At 55.7% G+C, this 21,653-nt stretch overlaps 5 protein-coding genes across 5 annotated transcripts; 3 read left to right on the top strand and 2 right to left on the bottom strand.

Annotated features, from left to right (window-relative positions):
- Positions 1–206: 206 nt before the first annotated feature.
- Positions 207–8,959, top strand: MONBRDRAFT_31785 (uncharacterized protein; the record flags this gene model as incomplete). The annotated part of the gene is made up of 17 exons (XM_001744374.1): positions 207–351; positions 527–2,375; positions 2,476–2,790; positions 2,965–3,170; positions 3,277–3,689; positions 3,818–4,314; positions 4,395–4,601; positions 4,729–5,088; positions 5,207–5,418; positions 5,620–5,956; positions 6,072–6,222; positions 6,345–7,169; positions 7,258–7,296; positions 7,458–8,280; positions 8,363–8,464; positions 8,578–8,761; positions 8,846–8,959. The coding sequence occupies 17 exons, from the start codon at positions 207–209 to the stop codon at positions 8,907–8,909; spliced, it is 6,729 nt and encodes a 2,242-aa protein (XP_001744426.1). The 3' UTR covers positions 8,910–8,959.
- A 504-nt stretch (positions 8,960–9,463) lies between these two features.
- MONBRDRAFT_3788 (uncharacterized protein) lies at positions 9,464–9,816 on the top strand (the record flags this gene model as incomplete). Its single annotated transcript, XM_001744373.1, has 2 exons — positions 9,464–9,595; positions 9,766–9,816. Coding segments are annotated over 2 exons (183 nt in total), but the record flags the coding sequence as incomplete, so codon positions are not given.
- Positions 9,817–10,124: 308 nt separating this feature from the next.
- On the bottom strand, positions 10,125–13,069 carry MONBRDRAFT_36461 (uncharacterized protein; the record flags this gene model as incomplete). Its single annotated transcript, XM_001744176.1, has 8 exons — positions 10,125–10,743; positions 10,878–11,274; positions 11,412–11,700; positions 11,840–11,926; positions 12,024–12,257; positions 12,437–12,668; positions 12,803–12,900; positions 13,007–13,069. The coding sequence occupies 8 exons, from the start codon at positions 13,067–13,069 to the stop codon at positions 10,125–10,127; spliced, it is 2,019 nt and encodes a 672-aa protein (XP_001744228.1).
- Positions 13,070–13,664: 595 nt separating this feature from the next.
- Positions 13,665–15,255, top strand: MONBRDRAFT_36460 (uncharacterized protein). Its single transcript, XM_001744372.1, has 2 exons — positions 13,665–14,501; positions 14,704–15,255. The coding sequence occupies exons 1-2, from the start codon at positions 13,976–13,978 to the stop codon at positions 15,123–15,125; spliced, it is 948 nt and encodes a 315-aa protein (XP_001744424.1). The 5' UTR covers positions 13,665–13,975; the 3' UTR covers positions 15,126–15,255.
- Positions 15,256–17,204: 1,949 nt separating this feature from the next.
- On the bottom strand, positions 17,205–18,662 carry MONBRDRAFT_15815 (uncharacterized protein; the record flags this gene model as incomplete). Its single annotated transcript, XM_001744175.1, has 2 exons — positions 17,205–18,203; positions 18,336–18,662. Coding segments are annotated over 2 exons (1,326 nt in total), but the record flags the coding sequence as incomplete, so codon positions are not given.
- Between the last annotated feature and the right edge of the window lie 2,991 nt (positions 18,663–21,653).

Below are 21,653 nucleotides of genomic sequence, written 5' to 3'. Positions count from 1 at the left end.
TCGATCACAGGGCCTGCTGTGGGCCGCCAACTCAAGGGGACGCTTCACTGTCGCCCACGCCACCGCGCGGCACCGACGCCAGCTCGCAATTTGTAAGCTTGCTCCGGAATCGCGCGACCCTGTTTCCTATCCCCCGCCCCGGTTCCCGCGGTTGCCGAGTTGCATGCCATCTCTGATCCGACCATCAACTAGAGAGACCTCGGACCATGGCGTGCCTGCGTCCAGGGGCATGGCTTGCGCCGTTGTGCCTGGTGCTCTTTGCACATCTTGCTGTCCACTCCCTGGTCCTGGCTCAGGACTGCCCGACGGTCGCACCTTGCTTGGCTCATCAACTGCCTCAGTATAGCACAGGTGCGTTGCGAAAGCACACTGAACCAGTGGCGTAGTCTCTCTGCCTCTCCCTCTCTCCTCTCTCTCCGTCTCTGGCCTCGCTGTCACGCGATCTCTCCGTCTCTGTGTCTCTTTGCTGATGCTTCCTTTGGCCTGCATTCGTGCGTATTAACCAAACTGGCTTTCTTTGTCTCAGCGGGCTGCCCATCGTGCAGCATGTCCAGCAAAACCCACTGCGGATGTGAGACCCATGCCAATTCCACCAACATCCAAGTGTGCGGAGCCGATGGGCTCACGTACGACTCAATTTGCCTGGCCCACTGCGCTGGCGTCGCCTACACCAGAGGCGCGTGCCTTCCTGGCAGTCCTGGAGTGGCTTCCTGCACCAAGAGTAGTGAATTCTACCTGCTCTGTGAGCGCTCCAACGGCTTGCCGGTTTGTTACAACGGCACTCTGTACCAGAATGAACAATGCGCCTGGTGCGCGTTGAATCGAACCCGCATCCACACCACCTTGCCCGTGAACGGCGCTTGCCCCACCGGCGGTGACGGCAGTGGTGAAGCCTCCACCGCGAGTCCCTGCATTTGTCCTGAAAACTACCAGCCGGTATGTGGCAGTGACCTCCACACCTACGGCAACGCCTGCCAAGCCCGCTGCCACGGCGCAACGGTCCTCTACGATAGCCCGTGCTCGGGCATTCAAACCTGCGCCGATCCAGAAACCACCGCCGCCAAATACTGCATGGCCCGCAACGCCCCTCGGGAGCTCGTCTGTGGCGATGACGGCCGCCAGTACTACAATACGTACTGCGCTGAATGCAACGGTGTGCTTGCCAGCTACGGAGGCTACTGCGCTACCGGTGCTGTCGTGGACGTCCCTGCTTCCTCCTGTACGGCAGACCTGTTTCAAACCCGCTGCAACAGCTGCCCTTATCCGGACTCACAACTCTGCCAAACAGTTTGCGTTGATAACATGCTTCAATATTCCAATGTCTATTGCGCGCAGTGTGCCGGTCACTCTGACTTCACCATTGGCACCTGCCACCAGCAATCCGAGCCCAGCGTCGTCATCTCCTCCTGTCTTGCCAATACCACGGGCATCGCTGCTCTCTACACCGTTGCTTGTCATGAGCGTGACGAGGATCTGGTCTGCAGCCGCGGCGCTACCTACCGCAACAGAGCCTGCGCCATTTGCAACGGCCTAGCCCAGTCAGAGATTACCGCGGGCGAGTGCGACATTGGATTTGACTTTGTCGGCAACTGCACCCATGATTCACAGGATCACGGCTGTACCTTCTTTGACTTTGACCCCGTCTGCGGCCTAGACACGGATGTCACGTACAAAAACTTCCAATGCGCCCAGTGCAACGGCGTTCGAGACTTTGTGACTGGACCTTGCAATGCCACCATCGACTACCAACCCTGCGACTCGGTCGAATGTCCTAGCAACGCCGAGTGCACGCGCACGGTCGCTGATTGCGACTTTGGCCAGGCCGACAGCTTTTGCGGGTGGACGCGCTCCAACGTGGCTATCAGCAATGACCCAACCCTGTCAGACGTCACCGTCTCGGATGACAATCAGTTTGCCGAAATCAAGGCTGGTCAGCACGGCACCCTCGTCAGTCCCTGGATGCCCACCATCCTTTTCGGCTACAACTGCGTCCTAAACATGTATGTCTGGACCTCGGACGCCAGCGACACCCAGTTTGCCACACACATCGTCAACTCGACTGGGCTTGAAGAAAGCGATACCTGGATCGGCCAGCTCGTGTCTCAACGCTGGCAGCTGGTTCGCGTCCCCATCCGCTCCGTCGACACCAATGTCACGGTGCGAATTGAAGCCACAGCCCCCACTTCGGGTCGCATTGCCCTGGACAACATCGAGCTCGCCTGCGGTGAAGCCACCGAGGGTGAATGTGCCTGCCTACCCGGTTACATGGACGTCAACAACGCAACCGAGGCGGTCCAGTGCGTTGTCGACTCGGATGAGATTGCGCCCACTGACCAGCCCCCCGTCGTCGGTGTCGACACTTGCACAACCGATGGGTAAGTTGCAAACCCAGAGGCCATGCCTCGATGGATGCTGACCCGCCACGGTGCTTCTTGCCTCATTCACACACATCTTGATCGCTGCTTTTATTTATAGAGTATACGCGGACTATTGTCATAGTCGGGATCAGAGTCTGGTCTGTGGCGTCAACTATGCATCACCGGCAACAAACAACCTGACCTTGTACAAGAACGAGTATTGTGCTGCCTGCAATGGTGTCGACCGCTTTTCCATGGGACTCTGCTCAGAGCCGCCAATCTCTCCCACGGAGCCCCCTGTCCAGACCTGCACGGCTGAAGGCTTGGCCAAGTTGGCCTCTCCGACCGAGCGCGCCCGGCTCAACGAATCCTGCCTCAACGAAGACCTCACTCGCTATGTTTGTTATGATGGAGTTACGTACAAGAATGAGATGTATGTCGCACCTCGAAGCCTCCTCTGACTGGTCTTTGTCTCCGTCTGTTTGTTTTGTCCACACTGGCTGCATCGAGCTACTTTGGTTTTCGAAAGGGTGGTCCGAGTCTACCCCATGCCCCCTTGCACTTCCCTCATCGAAGCGCCGCATGACCTTGTTTCGCGATCGCGTAGTTGCCTGTACTGCTCGGTAGCTAATTTCTCGTTCAGTCACGCAACCTCGGGCGCTTGCGGCACCATCCCCTCGGCCACGGAGCAAATTTACAAGTCCTGCGCATTAAACATGTCTGCTCACCCCGAGCTCGCCACCTATGAAGCGGGCTGTCTCAACAGTGCCGATTCAACCAACAGCTACGTCTGTGCCAACGACCGAACTTATGGTATGCACCGTCGCGCTTCTCTTGCTCGGACGTAGTCAGCTCTTGTAGCTTGTTGAATTACCGCAAAGCGTTCCGTGCTCATGTGTCGACACCTGTTAAACCGCAGCCAATCGCAATTGTGCCATTTGCAGTGGCTATGGCCCGGCTGCCATCTCTGCGGGTCCATGCAGTGGCTTGCCAGAAAACAGCATTTCCACCTGTGCGGATGGGTCCATCGAAGCATGCCGCTGGTTTGAAAACGCATTCGTCTGTGGCGTACAATCGGACGGCTCCCTGGCCACCTTTATGAACCCATCCTGCGCCCGTTGCAACGGTGTGAGCGAGTACACGACCGGGACTTGTGCCGATCCAGAGCCAGCACAGCCCTGTGACGCTGTCCAATGTGCGGCTCATGCAACCTGCAAGCTGACCATCGCCGATGCCGACTTTGAATCGGGACTTGGCGGCTGGGACAACTCCGAGGGTGACGACTTGACTTGGTATATCGGATCATCGACTCCATCTGCGGAGACTGGTCCGGTACGTCTGCTTGTCTCTGCAAATTGTTGACACGTCAGCACAAACCACACGTTCAGACGCATAGGACGCATAGGCTCACTCGTTTGCCCATGGATGGCACTCCTGTTTTCGCTGCATCTTACCCACAGGCCTTGGACCACACATACTATCCCGAGTCTTGCATTTTGAATACGACTCAAACGCGCCAGTGCCCGGTCGCGACATCCGCACCCCGTGGCCACTTTGCCTACATTGAGGCCTCTGGCTTGCCGCGAGGCCCTCTCTCCACGGCTTACCTGTTGAGCCCCATGGTCAATCCAGCAAACGAGGGCTACCGTTGCCGCCTCAACTTTTGGTATCACACCTTCGGTCGCGACATCAAGTACCTGGCAGTGGATATGAAGCGCAATCCCGAAACTGTTGTTGAGCAGTTTGAAACGCTATGGCAGTATGAACCGAGCACTCCCGGGGAATCTTCGTTTGATGTCTGGCGCCAACACAGCATCACACTTGCTCCAGACAGTGCCTACGATGACAGCATCGTGCAGCTGCGCTTCCACGCTGGCGTGACTGGGCCCGAAGCCGATATCGCGATTGATGATGTCGCTTTGGTGTGCGATGACGATTTTGTTGGCAGTTGCGTTTGGTGGGTCATTCTTCCTCTTCCGCTCATTCTGCGCTCTGGCTGGTCATAATGCTGATGTTCTCGTGTGACCCTTCTCGCAGTGATCCGGGTTACTCCGGCGATGGTGAAACCTACTGCATTGCAGATCCCAATGAGTACCCTGCTTCAACCCTTCCGCCTACTGCCCCTGTCAAAACCTGCCCAAGCAATGCCAACTTTTTGACAGCCCTGCTATGTCGGCAAAACGCTGTCAGCCTGCCTGATGTGTGCGATGAAGCCACTGACACGAGCTACGCCAGCGCCTATTGGTACGTAGAGCCCCCTCGCCCGTTGTGACGCCAACTTGCGACCCTTTTCGCCCCATAATGTGTAGTCGCAGAGACCAAACTAAATGTAAGACCGCTTTTCTCAATCACCATGTTTTTACGACAACAGCGCTCATTGCAACGGAGTCACTGAGTTCCGTCGCGGCCGCTGCGATCAGTTGGAACCCGGCGTTGACATTATCACCACTTGTCCCCGTGATGCCTCGCCGATCTACACCCAGCTTTGCTACACAATGCCCCTGGAGATCACATGCTATAATGGACAGAACTATGCAAACCCACAGTGCGCGGTGTGCAACGGGGCCTCTGTTAATGAGGTCAACAACCCGCGTGAATGTGGCGTCAACTCTACATATGAAACATGCTCAACCGAAAACGGCCACGACGACTCGCTGGTCCTCCTCTGCAGCTTCTCAGCCCTGGACCCGGTCTGCGCCAATGGCACCCACACTGTCCGCAGCTTGCCATGGTATGCATTCCGTCACCTGTACCTTGCCTGTTTCTCCATTTCACTTGCTCGTGGCTTGCCGCAGCCAAGCTCCATTTCAGACTCACTCGACCATGGTCCGCCGATGCTTAAAACTTAGCGCCGAGTGTCTGGGCTATGGATCTGACGTCATCATTGGGGGTGTGTGTGGGCAGCCTGCTTACCACGAGTCGTGTGCCGACCTCGTGTGCCCGGCCCACTCGAGCTGCGCCCGGACCGTGGCTGACTGCAATTTTGAAGGAGAAGATGGCACACCCAAGCTGTGTGGCTGGACCAACGATATTTCCGCTGATGACTTTGACTGGAAGCTAGGTGTGTTTTTGAATTCCGGGTTCTCAAGACCCGTGGGTTTGTTCATTCATGGGCGTGGGTGGCGACAGCATGCCTCGCTTGATGTGTGATCCCCTTGTCAGCTTGTCTCGTGCTTATGATTGCTGCTGTCTTTCCTTTTCTTTTCTTTTCTTTTCTTTTCTTTTCTTTCCCTTTTCGTTCTTTTTTGTCCTTCTTTTACAGGATCCAACGGCACGTATACTGCTGGTACCGGACCTTCCGTGGATCACACCTACGGCACTGCTGAGGGACACTTCATGTACATTGACGCATCTGGTCAGCAGTCAAACCACTTTGCCCAGCTCACGTCACCCAAGTTCAACATTAGCGAACTTGGCTCCGCTTGTCATTTGAGCTTTTACTACCATATGCTGGGCCAAAACGTTGAGAACTTGACGCTTGAGATACAAGGAGCTGGGGACAGCGATTTTGTCCCTGTATGGGTTGCGGTTGCCCCTGTTGACTCGGCCGAGCCCAGCATTTACGACCGTTGGCGTCATGGCCAACACTGGCTCACAAAGTACGCTGTCGATAGCGATTTGTTTTTCTTGTTTTTCTTGTTTTGTTGGTCTGTTGTTTTTGTTTTTCTTTGGGTTTCGCCGGTGCTTACGACCTCTCCATTCGTGTTCAATTAGCTATGAGGACATGATCCAACTGCGCTTCAAAGGCTTCCGCGGCGACGGTGTACAGGGTGACATTGGTCTTGATGACATTGAGGTCGTCTGTGACGCTGAGGACTTTGGTGACTGCAAGTGCGATGCAGGCTACAGCCTCGATGCCACCGGGGTTCGTTGTGCAGTGTCGTTGAGACCTGTTTTGTCCTCCCTGGTGCATCTCAAAAAAAGCAACCTCTGTGTATCTCACCGCTCGCATGAATGGGCTGTTTGCATTGTTCCGCTGCATTTTAGGCGTGCACTGCTGATCTCACAACAGCTTTGGGTGAAGATGCGCGATTCACCAACCTCACATATCTAATCACAACGGCGGATATCGCGAGCAACTTTGATGGCAATGGTCCATTCATTGGTGTACTTCCCACGGATGACGGTCTTCACCCTATGATGCCCTTCTTCCTCAATTTGAGCTCGTACAACCGAACGCTGTTTGTGGCCACGGTCCGGGCGCTGGTGAATCGTCATCTGATCCTCTCCAACGAAACGTTCCAAGACCATGCTACATTTGCTACCTTGGATGGCACCCATGTTAGCGTGGCGCCGGGCAGTCAAGGCCAGTTTGTGGTTACAACTCATCCGAAAGGTCATGGGTCTGCAAGCACAGGACGTGCTGATGAGAAGCCGTTCCTGGTCAACGCTGACGGGGCCTTTTATGCGTTGTCGGCCCCATTGATCAACGACCTGTTTGCCCCAATCCCAGGGACCCTCGCGCATTGCCATTGTGTAGTTGGCGAATGTTACGTTTACGTCCAGCCAAAGGCGCAGTGCACCAGCACATTTGCCGAGATCTACTGTCCTGAAACGTTTTGTTCTGGGGAGCCAGCTTCTTGGAGCACCTCCTCCACAACAATGGCCCCTGCACCTCAGCTTACCAATGTGACCATGTATTTTGATGCATCCTACGACGACTATCTCCCCTCAGAACAAAGCATACTTGCTTTTAAAGCAGCAGTGCGTTATCAGGCAGAGTCGTTTGTACCACGTTACTCCATCGTTCGAGTGTTCGTGGCACCGGGCAGCATCCAGGTCACTGTGGAGCTGAATTCTGCAGACTCTGCGGTATGTGTATTGAATTTGGCGTGCTCAATGGCAGATGTTCATCGCTGCTTAGCTCATGCTTTATTGTCGTTGTGACTCCGATGCACAGACTGCTCTGTTCAACAGCATTCAAGCAGGGAACTTTGTGGTCGGTGGCATGACAGCCAGCCTGTCCAATGCTTTTCCTACGCCAGGCTCATCGACTCCGATGTGGACGACAAACGCCCAAAGATCGACTTCGACCACAACTACAGAAGGCACCACATCATCTTCCACATCATCTCCCGCCACGACAACGGCTGAAACCAGCACCACATCATCTACCACATCATCCCCCGACGCGACAACGGCTGCAACCACCACCACATCATCTACCACATTATCTCCGGCCACGACAACGGCTGCAACCACCACCACATCATCTACCACATTATCTCCGGCCACGACAACGGCTGCAACCACCACCACATCATCTACCACATCATCTCCCGCCACGACAACAGCTGCAACCACCACCACATCATCTACCACATCATCCCCCGACGCGACAACGGCTGCAACCACCACCACATCATCTACCACATTATCTCCGGCCACGACAACGGCTGCAACCACCACCACATCATCTACCACATTATCTCCGGCCACGACAACGGCTGCAACCACCACCACATCATCTACCACATTATCTCCGGCCACGACAACGGCTGCAACCACCACCATATCGTCTACCACATCAGCTCTCGGCACGACAACGGCTGCGACCGCCATAACCACGACAGTTGCGGACAGCACAACTTCATGGGTGAGTACTACTGCTTCTGGCACGACGACTGCATCACACACCACACTAGGTACTACGAGCGCGACACAAGCGCTCAGCTCAACGGCCACTACGCCCGGCGCATCTACTACTACAAAGATCACCACCACGCCCGGCACATATACTACAAAAGTCACCACCACGCCCGGCGCATCTACTACTACAAAGATCACCACCACGCCCGGCGCATCCACTGCCAATCCGAGCTCAGTCACCACGACGCCCGACGCATCCACTGCCAACCCCAGCTCAGTCACTACGACGCCCGACGCATCCACTGCCAACCCCGGCTCGTCCACTCCTGGCTCTGTTAATACAACACCCAATAGCAACAACCCTTCTTCTTCAAGTTCGATCTCGAGCACCGCTGTTGAATCTTCCACTTCACCAGGCGGATCAACGACTACGGCCTCGGCGAAATCGACGCCGTCAAGTGACGCATCAACCTCATCGGCCATTGCACCTGAGCCAGTCACCAACTCACCCTCCACCGGTTTGTTTCGTGTTTTAATTCCCCAATGACACTCATCTTGCTAAATAGCCTTGTTACTCCATGGTTTCTCCACCTTCACCGTATGTCCTGCATCACTGGATATCTGTGCGTAGGCAAATCAAACGATGGCGGGAAGAAGCGTAGCGTTGTCATTGCGGCTGTCGTGGGTTCTCTAGTGGTGTTTGCCATTGTTGCTGTGCTCGCTGCCTTGTATGCACGTCGTCGACGAGCCGGCGCGGTGGATCTTATGTCTAACCAGTTTAATGGCGAGTATGCCAACCCGACCTTTAATACAAAGTACGTACTTTGCACCACCCTCTGGCCTTTTGACCCGCCCCTTGCGCGCACTGACGTTGTTGCGTCTGCTCTTCTCGCCCTTAGCTCGTCAGTCCTCGCCTTTGACAATCCCTACTACGGCGAGCAGCCAGAGGACGATGTTTTGTAAGCAAGGGTCTACAATGGGATCCATGGTTCCACGAGCCAATTTGTTGATTGAAACCATTGCTCTCTGAGCTTTCTTTGGACTGTTTGTTCGGTGTGGCTGTTGTGAGGAAGGTGGGCAGGTCCACATCGCCCTGTATATCAGCTTGCCATTTTCTTTGCGTCGTGTTTGAATTTTTTTCCATTCTTGATTTGCATGGTTGCAACGCCCATCCACGCTGGGCCCCTTGCACACCGCTTCGATTTCAGCAGATGCCTTCGCCGACTGCTTGCCAGACAGCGAACGCCCTCCTGTCAAACCGAAATTGAACACCCCTAAAACCACAAGATTTTTTCACCACAACACACACTCAAAACACAAACTCCATGATGTCATACTTTTTGGCAGTTGCAGACAAATTTCCAGACAGAGACGACGACGAAAAAAAAGGCGCAAATTTGATTCGAGCACGGCCGTCGAACGAGTGGCGGCGCGTTTGACTGACGCTTTGGAACGACGCTGGGGCTTCGGAACGAGGGCCACAATCCCGGGGGATGCCAGACTCAAGTGGTGTGGTATCGGCAGCCCAGCGCAAGGCGTGCTGGGCTGCTCGTGATGAGTATCAGCAGTGCCTGGAGAAGAACGGCGAGGGTGCGACTCAGTGCGAGGACCTGCGCAAGAGCTTTGTAGCTGCTTGCCCCGAGGCATGGGTACGTTTGGTCCTCTATCGCCCCAAGCACGCACACGCGCTGTTCACGCCTACCTCAAGATGCCTACTCACATGACGAACGGGCGCTCACCGGTCGTCTGGTTGGGTTTTTTTTTTCTTTCTTTCTTTTTTTTTTCTGGGGGGGGGGGGGGGGCATGGAACATGGTCTAGGTCAAACACTTTGAGCGGAGGCGAATCTATGCCCGCTTCAAGCAACGGCTCCTCGAGAATGAAGCAGCTCAGAATGCGGAAGAATGAGAACAAAGCACATGCACAATGTTTGCACGCTCCCTTTGACCTGCTTTGACACCCAATAAATCAGGTGCACCCGCATGCCATCCTCTTTCGTGTGTGTATCTTGCTGAAGTGGGCGGGCCGTGGTGTTAACAGACAACCCGACCTGCACCATGCCACCTCAGCACCAATTGACTTGAGACCCATTCATCATTTGCAGCGTTAAGAGTGCAGTCAATTCAAACCGGCCTCACTCACACACAACTCGGATACCAAGCTAACATGTAACTTCAAATCTAGACGACGGAGACGGTGCTATCTTTGGATATAAAGCTAGTGTCCAGCCCGTCCGTCGTTGATGGCGCCGGTGACGCATCAGGCGTGGCAACTCCTTGTTCATTGGTCGAACTGACAAGGCTCACCTCAACGTGTGCGCGTTTGATCGGTGACACTTTGGAGGGCTGCAACACGGTCATCTGACTGCGGTCACCCAGTGATGTGCGGCTACTTCGTGGCACCAGCACTACAGGCTCATTCGACTCGTCGCCAGGCCTGAGGTTCGGAGCCGTCGTGGTCTGCGTAGCATCAACCAACTCATTCGACCCATGTTCAGGGGCCGATACAGGGTCATTGCCGGTCGGTGTCGATGGCCGACGAAGAAAAGTCATTTCCACCTCATCGCTGTTGCCGTCTGATTCTTGCAGTCGTGCTGCCTCGAGGCCAATGCTAATGTCACTAATGTTTGTATTGGTGCGCTCAAGTGGCGAAGGGCTCAAATAAGGCGTGATGTGCTCCTGCTGCAAAGGCAAAACTTCCGGTGACTCTGAACGCTCCCCCTGGTCCAACGGGATGTTTTCGGCCTGCTGGGCCACAGAGAGTCTGCGCGATGCAGTGGGCTGGCCTTGGACAGAGGAACTAAACAAGGCAACGTTGGTGCGTCAACGATAGATAAGAATGACAAAAGGGTCGCCCCAAGGCATGGCTTAAAAAGAAATGACCCCAAGTTTGGTGTCGAAAATACTTTGGGCAAAGAGGATGAGCGCACTTACATCCAATCCCGTTCCTCAATCTCAAGTTTCTGCAAAAGAGCCAACTTGCGCTCCAGCTCGGCGGCAAGCTGACGACGCCGCTTTTGCAACCGTTCCAGCTCAGCATGGGAGCCCTCTTCGACCATCTCCTCGATGGCCTCCGTCAGCACTGGCTTGCTATGGGGATCTATGGCCAGCATCATTTCCTGCACTTGTTTGTTGCTGGGCAGGCGAATGCGCCGCTGTGCAGGGAGCGCGGTCTGATCACCCGAGGCAAAGATGGAAGCCCGAGCACTGTGACGACGGCGCATGGAGTTGCCAACAGCAACTTCATTGCGGTACGCCAGATGATATCGATGCTGATCGGCTGCCCACTCCATGAGCACCTTGGCGTGGTCCACACTGTCCGTGATCCACACTAGCATGCACGAAAGATGCAGCAACCCAAAGCGCGTGGCATGTTGATCGTGAGGCTTGATTGGGCCAGTCCCAGCCACCGAAACACAACTACAAAAAAGAAGACAGAGGAGAATGAAAGGGCCTTAACAAACTCACCTTCATGGGAACCATCGCTGCTGCCAGCGCGCTTCTTGCTGCTATTGAGAGAAAAGATCCTACTCCGAGGTCGTGCGGCGGGACGACTTTGGTCTCCAGTGCTGCTGCTGTTGCTAAAGGGAGAGATTGCGCTGGCTCGGGTCGAGGCATCTGGGCTGTCGGTTTTACTTCCACCGTTACGAGACGCTTCACTTTGGCTCAGTCGATCTGGGTCGGCTGAAAAGTCGACGCCAACATGGAAACGGTTCTTGACATAGCTGAGATTGACGATGCTGCCCCAAGGTAGCATCTGGCATCAAAGGTGAGTTTGTATTGCAGCCCAGGCCAGCATGAACAGACCAGCATGAACAGCGGCCACGACAAGTGAGACCAGCGGCCAGTACCCGCAAGGACCAATTTCGTGTTGGGAGGGAGAATCTGGAACTCACTCGTCGAGGCTCAGCTGGGTCCGAGTAGTAATACTGGCGAATGCCTTGCTGATTGATGCCCAGGAGCCAGGGCATCCCCTTTTTGTCCTGCAGGGTCAATGGTACAGCGCACAGGAAGTAAGCAGGGTATATTTACCTATTCTTTCCCTTCATGGGGCAAGAGTCGGCAACCACGCCTACACACCTGCACCTTGAAGTAGTGGATGCCATACTGAGGCAACGTTTGAACGATCGTCATGAAGCTCAGCATGGCGCTGGTATTCTCCATCCCAATCAAGGTCTTGTAGATGGCCGACACCTGTTGCGTGCAGAGTTCGAGGCTTGATCCCTGCGCCACGAGGACCTCATCGGCGATAAGCTTGCGGTTGTCCAAATGATGTCGTGTGGCCGAGACGTCGATAAAGTCACCTTCAATGGTCTGGGGCCGGGGCAAAAGGTACAGATTAGTGGGATGAACCATCAACGTTCAAATTGGCTCAACACCAAGGAGAAAAGGGTGGGTTGACAGATGAGTGTAACTTCATATCGCCACCTTCCCTTGGCTGGTCCATTTTACCGCAACGATGACCCTCAAATGAGAATCTTGGCCGAGCATACCTGGAGTGCAAGAGCTGCTAGTGTCATGGCTTGATCCGTGGGACACGCCAGATTACCCGAGGACAAAAGTCTCAAGGCATGGCGAAAGAGGAGACGCTGGGTGCTCAGCTCTTTGACAATTCGTATGTCGCTCGGATAATATCGCACGGTAAACGTCAGCTGGGGAAAAGTGCGAGACTTGACCTGCTCCTTGACGGTGCGATCAAGTTCCAGCCACATGGAAAGGCCAGGTCTGAGAACGGGAACGGGGGGCAGACATGAAGTTGAGATTAAAAAGTGTGCGCTGAGAGCGCCGATATGAAGTTGAGATTAAAAAGTGTGCGCTGAGTGGGAGTGCCCGTGCTGCTTCTGTCAAAGAAGACTGACCGTTCCGGGTGATCGAAGCAGAGCCCAAAATAATCTTTTTCATGAAGCGCGTACTGGGAGACGACCATTTGAAAGAGCTCGGCGCCTGTGATTGAGGACTGTGATGAACAGGCGGCCCAACAAGATAGGCGTTGAGGGCCGTGAGTGTGAGAGCGCAGGCGCACAAGAGGTGTGGACAGGGAGCTCGACGGGACACAATCTGACCGAGGCAGGGAAATTGCGGATTGAATCATCCAACATGAGGACTCGGCAAGTTCGATCGGCCATGCCTCCGGTTGCCTTTCGGCGGCGCCAAGAAGAGGAGGGATCGCGCGCGGAAATGTGAAGGAATGCTCGGATTAAAATATCAGGATCTGAGTCCCGCCCCTTGGCGCTCACTTGGCGTCAAGGGCAGGACACGGATAGCAAGGCCAAGCCGCACAGTGAAGCGTAACACAAGCCTGCAGCATATCAAGGTCCGATGCAGATGCGGCAAGAGGTGAGCGGAAGCCGAGGCTGAGCGTCAAGCCGCAAGCACACACGCGTTGGCTGACGAATCACGCGCACGACTCACTCGTTGCTCGCAGCCCGATAGCCGAGCCGCTCGGGCACTTGCACCCCGCTAATCTTGACAAAGAACGCCACCTCTATAAAACCACCCTGGATCAAAAGAGCAGAAGCGACCGAGGCGTCTGATCACGCCGCCGGTTGCCGCCGCCGGTTGCCGCCGCCGCCGCTGCCGTTCACCACCTCTGGCCCGATCCGCCGAGTAGAATTTAACTTCCCAGGGGTACAACTGAAAATCCAGAAAAAACGCGCTGGAAGCGTAAATTTTATCTGTTGTCAACAGCTGTTTGTCAGCCTTATTTGGCTCGGCGGGGACGCACCATCGAAAACAGTGGAAGAAGAACGGCGACGTCAACGCCCACCAACGGCAGCGGCAACGGCAACGGCAGCGGCAGCGGCAGCGGCAACGGCAGCGCGGTGTTCGCAGCTTCTATTACGTTGCTGCTTCTATTTTCTGGTTAACGGTGTATTTTCTTGATCCTTGTGGTGTTTGTACCATTGGATGAATGTCAAGAGCACGGGTTGTGACCGACCTCAGAGGCGTGTGAAAGCGAAGCGGTCGCCGCTTGTGCGCGCAGGAAGCGGGTGCACGAGGAATTGGCAAGTTTGTCTTTCTGACTGGACAGCATGGCCAAGGCAGAGGCCAGTTTGTCGGCGTCGCTGGGCCTGCAGTGGCCGCTGGAGACGCGTGACTGGTTGATTTTGCGCGAGGGCTACCTGTCCAAGTCCAAGTTGGCCAAGGGACTGATTCGCTCGACCAAGCTGCGCTGGTTTGTGCTGAAGCAGGACCCAGTGTCTCGTGAATCGCGACTCGAGTATTATGAGGGCCGCCTGTTTCGCGGCTCTTGTACGCTCCGCGATGCTGTCATCTGCCCGGCCAAGAAGCCCGGGACCTTCAGCATTCAAACGCCTCGCGCTCAGGGTTCGCGCACCATCACCTTGGCCACAGATGCAAATCAGGTAGACCAAGCCACCCAATGGGTACTTGCACTGAAGCGGGCAGCCACCTCCAGTCGTGACGCCGCCGCTGCTGCCGCCAATGGGGACACGCAGTCTTTGGCTTCTCAGGGCAGTGGCAACTCGCAGCGCGTTTTGCAGCAGCGTCTGTCCCTCGACCTCAACGCGCTCATGGCCGACGTGACAGTCGAAAACAGTACGTCGTAGCCTGCATCTTATTTTTTTTTTGTTTTTTTAATTGCTCGCACGGCAGCGAGAATCGAATGGGACTTGCGCCATCTATCCGGAATGGGTTCCTGAGCTGGCTACGCTTCTGCGAGCTCGGGCTCTCGTGGGTTGCCTGGAGTCGAGCACGGTGTAGTAGCTGACCAGGTGTCTCTTTCTCGCCGTTTGTTTAGCTCGATCACGGGGTGGCGATGGCGAAATTGATGGCGCTGCCATTGACAATGCCCGATGGGCAGCGCTGCGCAAGACTGGGCAGCCCGAAGAGGAGGCACAAGACTTTGAGGAGGATGAGGACGTGCGCCTGCTCCGTGAGATGGAAGAAGAAGAGGAGCGACGTCAAGAGGAGGAGCGACTCGCTTTCCTGGCTGAGCGTGAAGCACAGAAGCAGGCACAGAAGCAGGCCGCTGCTGAGCTGGAGAAAGAAGCTGCTGAAGAAAGCACCCCGGCAGCTGACCCAGAGCCGGAGGTTGCAGAGGGTGATGTTTCGGAGGATGAGGATGATTTTTTCGCAGAGATGGAGCGCGCCGAGCGCGAAGAAGCCGAGCGTCAAGAGCGTGAACATCAAGAATGGCTCAAGTCCCAAGCTGCCCAGTAGACAACAGACTCTCTGCGGCGACCGGTGCCTCAAAACTCGCTCGGGTTGTCTTTCTCTTGCTTTCTTTCTCGTGCACGTGCAAGCAGCCAGACCGCCTGCCATCCTGTGAATTCTAAACCTGTCAACTTTTCTTCAACACACCCTTGCGCCGTGCCAGCGTCATCCTTTCTCTAACCCCACCTCGACCGGCGACCGAACGCCCGACATCAGCCGTCATTCAAATCCACCACACACAGACACAGACACACACACACAGACACACACACACACACACACACACACACACACACACACACACACACACACACACACACACACAAAGTCTTTCGTGGTGATTTCGTTATGTTTTTTCTTTTTCGATTTGTTCTCTCAATTTCGCGGTTTTGGAGCTTTTTGGCAGAGAGGGAGTGACTTTGAGAGGTGACTTGCAGCCGTGTGTTAACGGGGCGTGTGTGGCGGTGGTGTACAGGTCCTTGAGCCGTGTCATCCTGTTCGTGTGCAAGTGGGAGACCGCTCAAACAGGTGGGGCTCTACACCGTCCCAGCATGATGCTTCAGCATACGGTCGTCGCTTGCCGTGCGCTAATCTTGACGCTCGCTGCATCCCGCCGCAGATCAACATGCCATTTGGAGTTGGCGAGATTGTGCTCATCTCCGTCGCGGGAGCCTGCCTGTTTATCGGTGCGTCTGCTGACCACTTGGGTTTCTCCATTCATGGGTCGCTTGTTAGCTGATTCAACTTGCGAGGAATCGTGTCGGCAGGGCCCAAGCGGGTGCTCCCGAAAATTGCCGAGACCCTCAAGGTGGCCCGCGAGGCCTTTGGGGATGCCTCAGTTGCGGCTAAGAATGCCAGTCAGAGCACGCGCGCTCCCGGGAGCGGCTCAGCCAGCGGGAGCAGCGCTCCAAAAGCTCCGAGCCCCAAGGTGACTCTTTGGACCCAGTCCTCTGTCTCTCTCTCCCCCCTCCCCCTCATCAACCTGGCATGCCTTGACTTGACCATCAACCAATGGGCAATAGGATTCACAACCCCCCTCCTCGCAGTGAGGGGCTCAAGCAAGGTTGAAGCAGACTCCTTCACCAATTGCCTAGACCTTTTATAATTCAATCTGGCACGGATGGCTGCAGCTTCCATCTCTTTGGCTGGCTGCAATGTTCGGTTGCTCCCAAGCACCTGACAATGCCCTGGCCACCAGATATGCCAAAAGCCAGAGAAGCGTCCAGCGTGTTATTTGTATGCTAGCCCCTGCCAAACGCCGGCAGCAGCTTTCTGACGCACGACTCGATCAATTTATGTCGCATTCAACTGCCTTGCATCCACTCGACTATGACGTCCGTCATCAAGGATTCTACAACTCGGTCGTTCGTTGCATTTGCAGAGCCAGCGACCTGACATCATGCGACACACATCACGATATGAGCTTTGCTGTCAACCAAGAAGCAGCACCATCACACAAATGCAAACGCAATTTTTGATGCACGGGCCACGCACCGCTGCGCCTCATCCTCTTCCTCCGCCTGAGCTCGGCTGAGGTCAAACAGATCCTCGTCAATGATTTGGCTGCCGCGAATGGTCAGGTAGTCGGTTGGGGCCTCACTCACTGTGCCCGTCTGCAAACTCGAATCACTCCCATGGTGCTCTTCAAACGGTTGATCGGCCGCTTGTTTATAAAAGGTCAACAACTGGCCGAGATCAGCAGCCATGTCGACGTGACCATGGTCTCGCATGTGTGTCTAATAACATGTTATCACCACTGTCAGCTAGCGTCGTGATGTGCACAGCATGTGCTGCTGGCGCTCCGTCATCGTCCACAGACTAACCTGCAAGCCCTCCTGATGCCGTTGCCCATACTCAGCCAGTGCCTGAAGAGCGGCAGCGGCTGATGGCAGATCGGCATCACTGGTAGCCTCCTCAAAAGCGCGGCGCAGCGCTTCGTTTTCAACCGGCTCTTGGTCATGGACAGAGGCATAATACTCTTGAATCTAAACCCCAAGCCAAATAAGAAAGAGGAGTGAGCGTACGCGCAGACAATAGTAGGCAAGTGCGGCGAGTGCGTCTGAAGACAAAAAGGATGAAAAACAGCTAAAAAACATCACGTCCCACGTCAGGCTCATGCTGGTGGTGTACCTTGTTCTTGTAAGCGGCAACCTCTGTCCGGTAAAGGTGCTTATTGGCAGGCGAGTGCTTGCCGAGCTGCTGCTCCGAGGTTGACGAAGCGTCCATGACCACCTGAGCAACGGTGCTGAGACAAGAATTGACAGCCAAACTCTTGTCCACCTCAAAGAGAAATTCGGGATTCTTGATCAGGTTGATCCAGAAACGAAGCGTGACGGCGTTATTCTTCCACACATGCAGAACCTCGGGGTCTGTCATGCCTTGTTCGCCAGCCAACCGGTCCAACAGATCAAAAACGCGCTTGACCACCACAGGATAAGCTTTTGCGTTGAACATGGCATCTAGCAGCTTCTCAACAAAAGGTTGCACCGTCATTTTGACCGTCATCAGGTAGGTCAAGAAGACCTCCGAGGGCATCTTGTTGGCAGCAGCCTCAGTCTCTGTCTTGACCAAGTGCCACTGCGCCAGGGTAGCCTGCGCACCATCAGACGTCTGGGACACTGAGCCCCGAGTAAAGCGCCGCTTGTTTGGACGCCGCCCGCTTTGCGCGGCAAGATCGGCCTCAAAGGCTTGACGACTCAAAATGGTGCAGCTCACAGCTCGAACAAGTCCGTAATGACGCAAGGTGTTCAACTGGACACTGCGGGCTGTCACCAAAGAAGTTTCATCTACGTCTTGCAAGATGCGCCCACTGCCGTCCTCACGCAGCACGCCATCAATCAGCTCCGACAGCACCGTCTTTTCAACCTCAGACTCGTGGTGTCGCCGGAGCTTCGCCGTAACCTGACTGATGGTATCACAGTCAAGGCATGTGGTAGATATGGTCGTGCCGTCCGAAAGACGTGCCGTCACCTCAACGGTTTGGTAGTCCACTCGCTCACGCAGCAATGTGTCAGCATTGAGTGTGTACATGGCCGCGCCCGTCACCGCGTCCATGGGGCCCTTCTCCGTCTGCATGGTCAACGCCTAAGCTCAACACCCAACAGTCGCGAGCGCATGAGCCCCTGAGACGGACCTCGAGCGAGAAAGCACAACTATCGAGAGACGACTTCAGGGTTTTTGGCTCGAGAAACAACAAGCAAAGGCAGGTACGCGCACTTGGTAGAGATTGAAAAGTTCGGCCGCAGCGTGGTGGCGAATGTGACCATACATGCCCAGAGACAGACAGGTGGTGAGGAGCTTCTCGGCCACGCTTTCAGTGCGGCGCAGCAGCAGCTTGGCATGATTGCGCTTGACGCTTTGCTCCACCTGCTGAGCCAAGAGCATTTCGAGTATATGGAAAAGGTATTCAGGATCGTCGCGCAACGCCAGCGTGAGCAGTGAAGCCACCTGACAGCGGTCACGGATGGCAAATCCGCGGCCCTGCGCCTCCAAGCCGCCGATAAACTCCAGAACAAAGCTCTCGTCTAGCAGCATTGCCTTGAATTGGCGGCTCAGCTCGGAAGTACCCGGTAGGACCTGACTTGGCGCCGGGTGAGTCTGGGGGTGTGTGAAAAAAACTCGTCGTGCAAAGTCATCTAGGCAAGGATGAGGCCGACATGACAAATGGGATGAGACGACATGAAGTATGATGCCTCTACCGAGCGTGAGCGAACCACTAAAACACAAGCACAGCTTTCAAAAGCGGCAGTACTCAGGGCATGCCCTCTTCTGCCAAGACGAATCAAACGCACCAAAGCGTCGCGGGGTAATGTTGTCGCTGTCAACGGCCAGCACGCCAGCAGCCTGAAGCTCCGCGAAACCTTTCTTGGCTACTTCTATGACGGAGGACTCACGCTCCTCGATTTCCCGAATGAGCTTGCGCTCGGCAGCCTTGCGACGCCGCTGGGTTAAAAAGTATCCCAAGACAACCAAGACCACTAAGACGCCAAGGCCAACAGCCAGGCCAATGGCCATGGCGGCATCAGACCCGGCCGACGAAGCGGCGCGCACGGCTAGCGTCTCCCCAGAAAGGACTGAACTGGCATTGCCCAGCCGTACTTCAACATCCACAAACCCCTGCGAGTCAATAGCCAGGTCTGGCACCAGAACAGTCAACTGATCATCCGAGGCAGACTCGATGGACGAGGGCACGCCCCCGATCAACACAGTGACATTGCCGGCGCGCGTTAGGAATCTTCCCTGAAGCAGGACTAAATCCCCAGGCTGCGCTTCGCCGGGGGAGATGCTGGTCACCACTGGATCCGGAAAGTAGCGACAGCCGCTGGTGTTCAGGACCAAATTGTCCAGCGTGACCATCCAGTGAGATATCACGCCCGTCGCTACAGGCTCTTCTGCCAGCCCCGGCACACCACGACAACGCAAGCGCGAGCCATTGACGGCCAGGCTGCAGCGGCCAATTACCACCCCGGCATCACTCAAAACGGTGGCGACCCCGGCATACACGGCGGCCAGGCGTTCACCCAACACGTCAACAACCACACCGCCACTCCTCGGTGCTACGCTGGGGCTGATGCCGGCAATGGTGGGATTGTCCACGACGGTCACGCTGCCTGCAGGGACCTGACTGGCAGCACACTCTGTGGCGCCATCATAAACGAGGCACACGGGCGTTTGGGCGTCACGGCGGCGGCGGCGGTCGTCATCTGGCCGCTCCGACATGGTACAGCGAATAAGAGCATCGGTATGACTGTTAACAACGCAGGGCACACCGTCAATGGCAACACTCAAACTCGAACCGGTCTGGAGGTTGGTGCCGGCAATGCTGGCTTGCGCTCCGCCAGCGGCGATAAATTGTTGGGGCGTGACACGAGCAACGGTGGGAATGACCACCGTCACACGCTGACTAGCTTGTATCACATCGCCGCCATCAACCGTGACCGCGACCGTCAGGGCGCCTGCCTCTGTTGTCGCCGCCAACAAGCAGACGAGGCGACCCGAGGCAACAACAAAGCTGTCCACAGCACAGATCGTCGTGCCAATTGTAACGCTTTGAATGTCTGCTTGACTGCGCCCGAGGTTGGTCCCGCGAATAGTGATTGCCGACCCGCCTGTATTGGGCACGCGGATGGGTTCCACGCTGATAATCTCTGGCTGAGGGCATGCGCTAATGGCGCCATCAGCATTAGGGATCCACTCGACGCTGCTAGAACACGAGCTGTTGCGCGTGCAGGCTTGTTGCGTCTCCATGCACCAGCCGCAGTCAAAGCCAATATGGCTGGCCGCCAAGCAGCGCCCACACTCGCCCGCAACACTACCCCCGCCCATAATGGGGCAGTCATAGGATTGCAGGTCAAAGGAGGCCGGGGCTTTCACGTTTGGCGCCTGAACAGCTCGTCCATTGAAGCGTAACTCAACGGTTCGCGCCAAGATCCCCGTATCGGGAAGCACAGAGGCCGCGATGGCGGGCAAATCACACTGCACGACACTGGCATTGACAAAAGTGGCCGTCAACACATTATCACTCAGGCCAGTGCTCGGCTCGACAGTGCACGTGTACTCGTCGCCCTCGTTCGTGTCGGGGTCAGGGAGAGAAGCACCGAGTACCAAGAGCGCAGTTTCGCCACTGCTGGCGCTGTGCACTTGCGTTGGCGTTAGCTCAGAGGCCTGTGGGCAGGCAGAGGCGCTGGTAATAAAGTGGGCAGGCAGTCGGCACTGGCTGTCAGCAAACGTGCATGTGTTATCGTGGCTGCACCAGCCACAAGGCTCCCGGCAACCTGGCCGGCAAAGCCATACAGAGCAAACCATACGAGAATCCGTGAGACATGCAAGGACGCACGCAAACGCTTGATTTTGTCACAGCGAGCCTGCAAGCTTGAGGCATCGTGAAGCAGATTTAAGGCACCAGCTTTGATCAAAAGACGCACCATTGCAGCCCTGGGGCTCGAGGACGCTACAGTCGTAGATGTGAAGCGAGGCGTTGACGGCAGCGTGGTTGGACAGGGTGACACGTGTCCCATTGTAGGTCAAAGCTACCGACTCAAGGACCTCAAACTCCTCTGCATTGTTGTGTTCGGCTGGGGTCACGGTGCACACAAAGTTGTCACCAATCTTCGTGGCTTCAAAAAACTGCTCCGTCTCATTGAGTACGCAGCCAAAACTGCCACCTGAACATGGGAGCAAAGGTTAGCCCGCCGCAATGGGCTTCGCGCGTGAAAAGAATTCAAGCAAACAGTCGTGTCTTACCGGCAAGAGCATCCGGTACGCCTGACGTCGTGATGGTGACATTAATCGAGCCCCCGATTGGTGCGGCTCGAGGTGCCACACCCACCAGAGCTGGACAGCTCGCTAGCACTGAGTCGACGAGATGTAGCCAGTGTGGCCCGTCATACTTGGCCTCGCGCGGCTCTTCCTTTGTGGCGGTACAAGCGGCCTTGGTGCTACAGCGGCTTTCCAACACACACCATCCACAGCTCGGATTCCTAACAGATGAGAGAACAGCGCGGGTGAATCGAGAGAATACATTCTTGGAAGCCA

This window comes from Monosiga brevicollis, genomic scaffold (assembly GCF_000002865.3).
Source record: "Monosiga brevicollis MX1 MONBRscaffold_5 genomic scaffold, whole genome shotgun sequence".
NCBI lineage: Eukaryota > Choanoflagellata > Craspedida > Salpingoecidae > Monosiga > Monosiga brevicollis.
The sequence above is the reverse complement of the archived record's forward strand: the minus strand, read 5'-3'. Positions and strand labels throughout refer to the sequence as shown.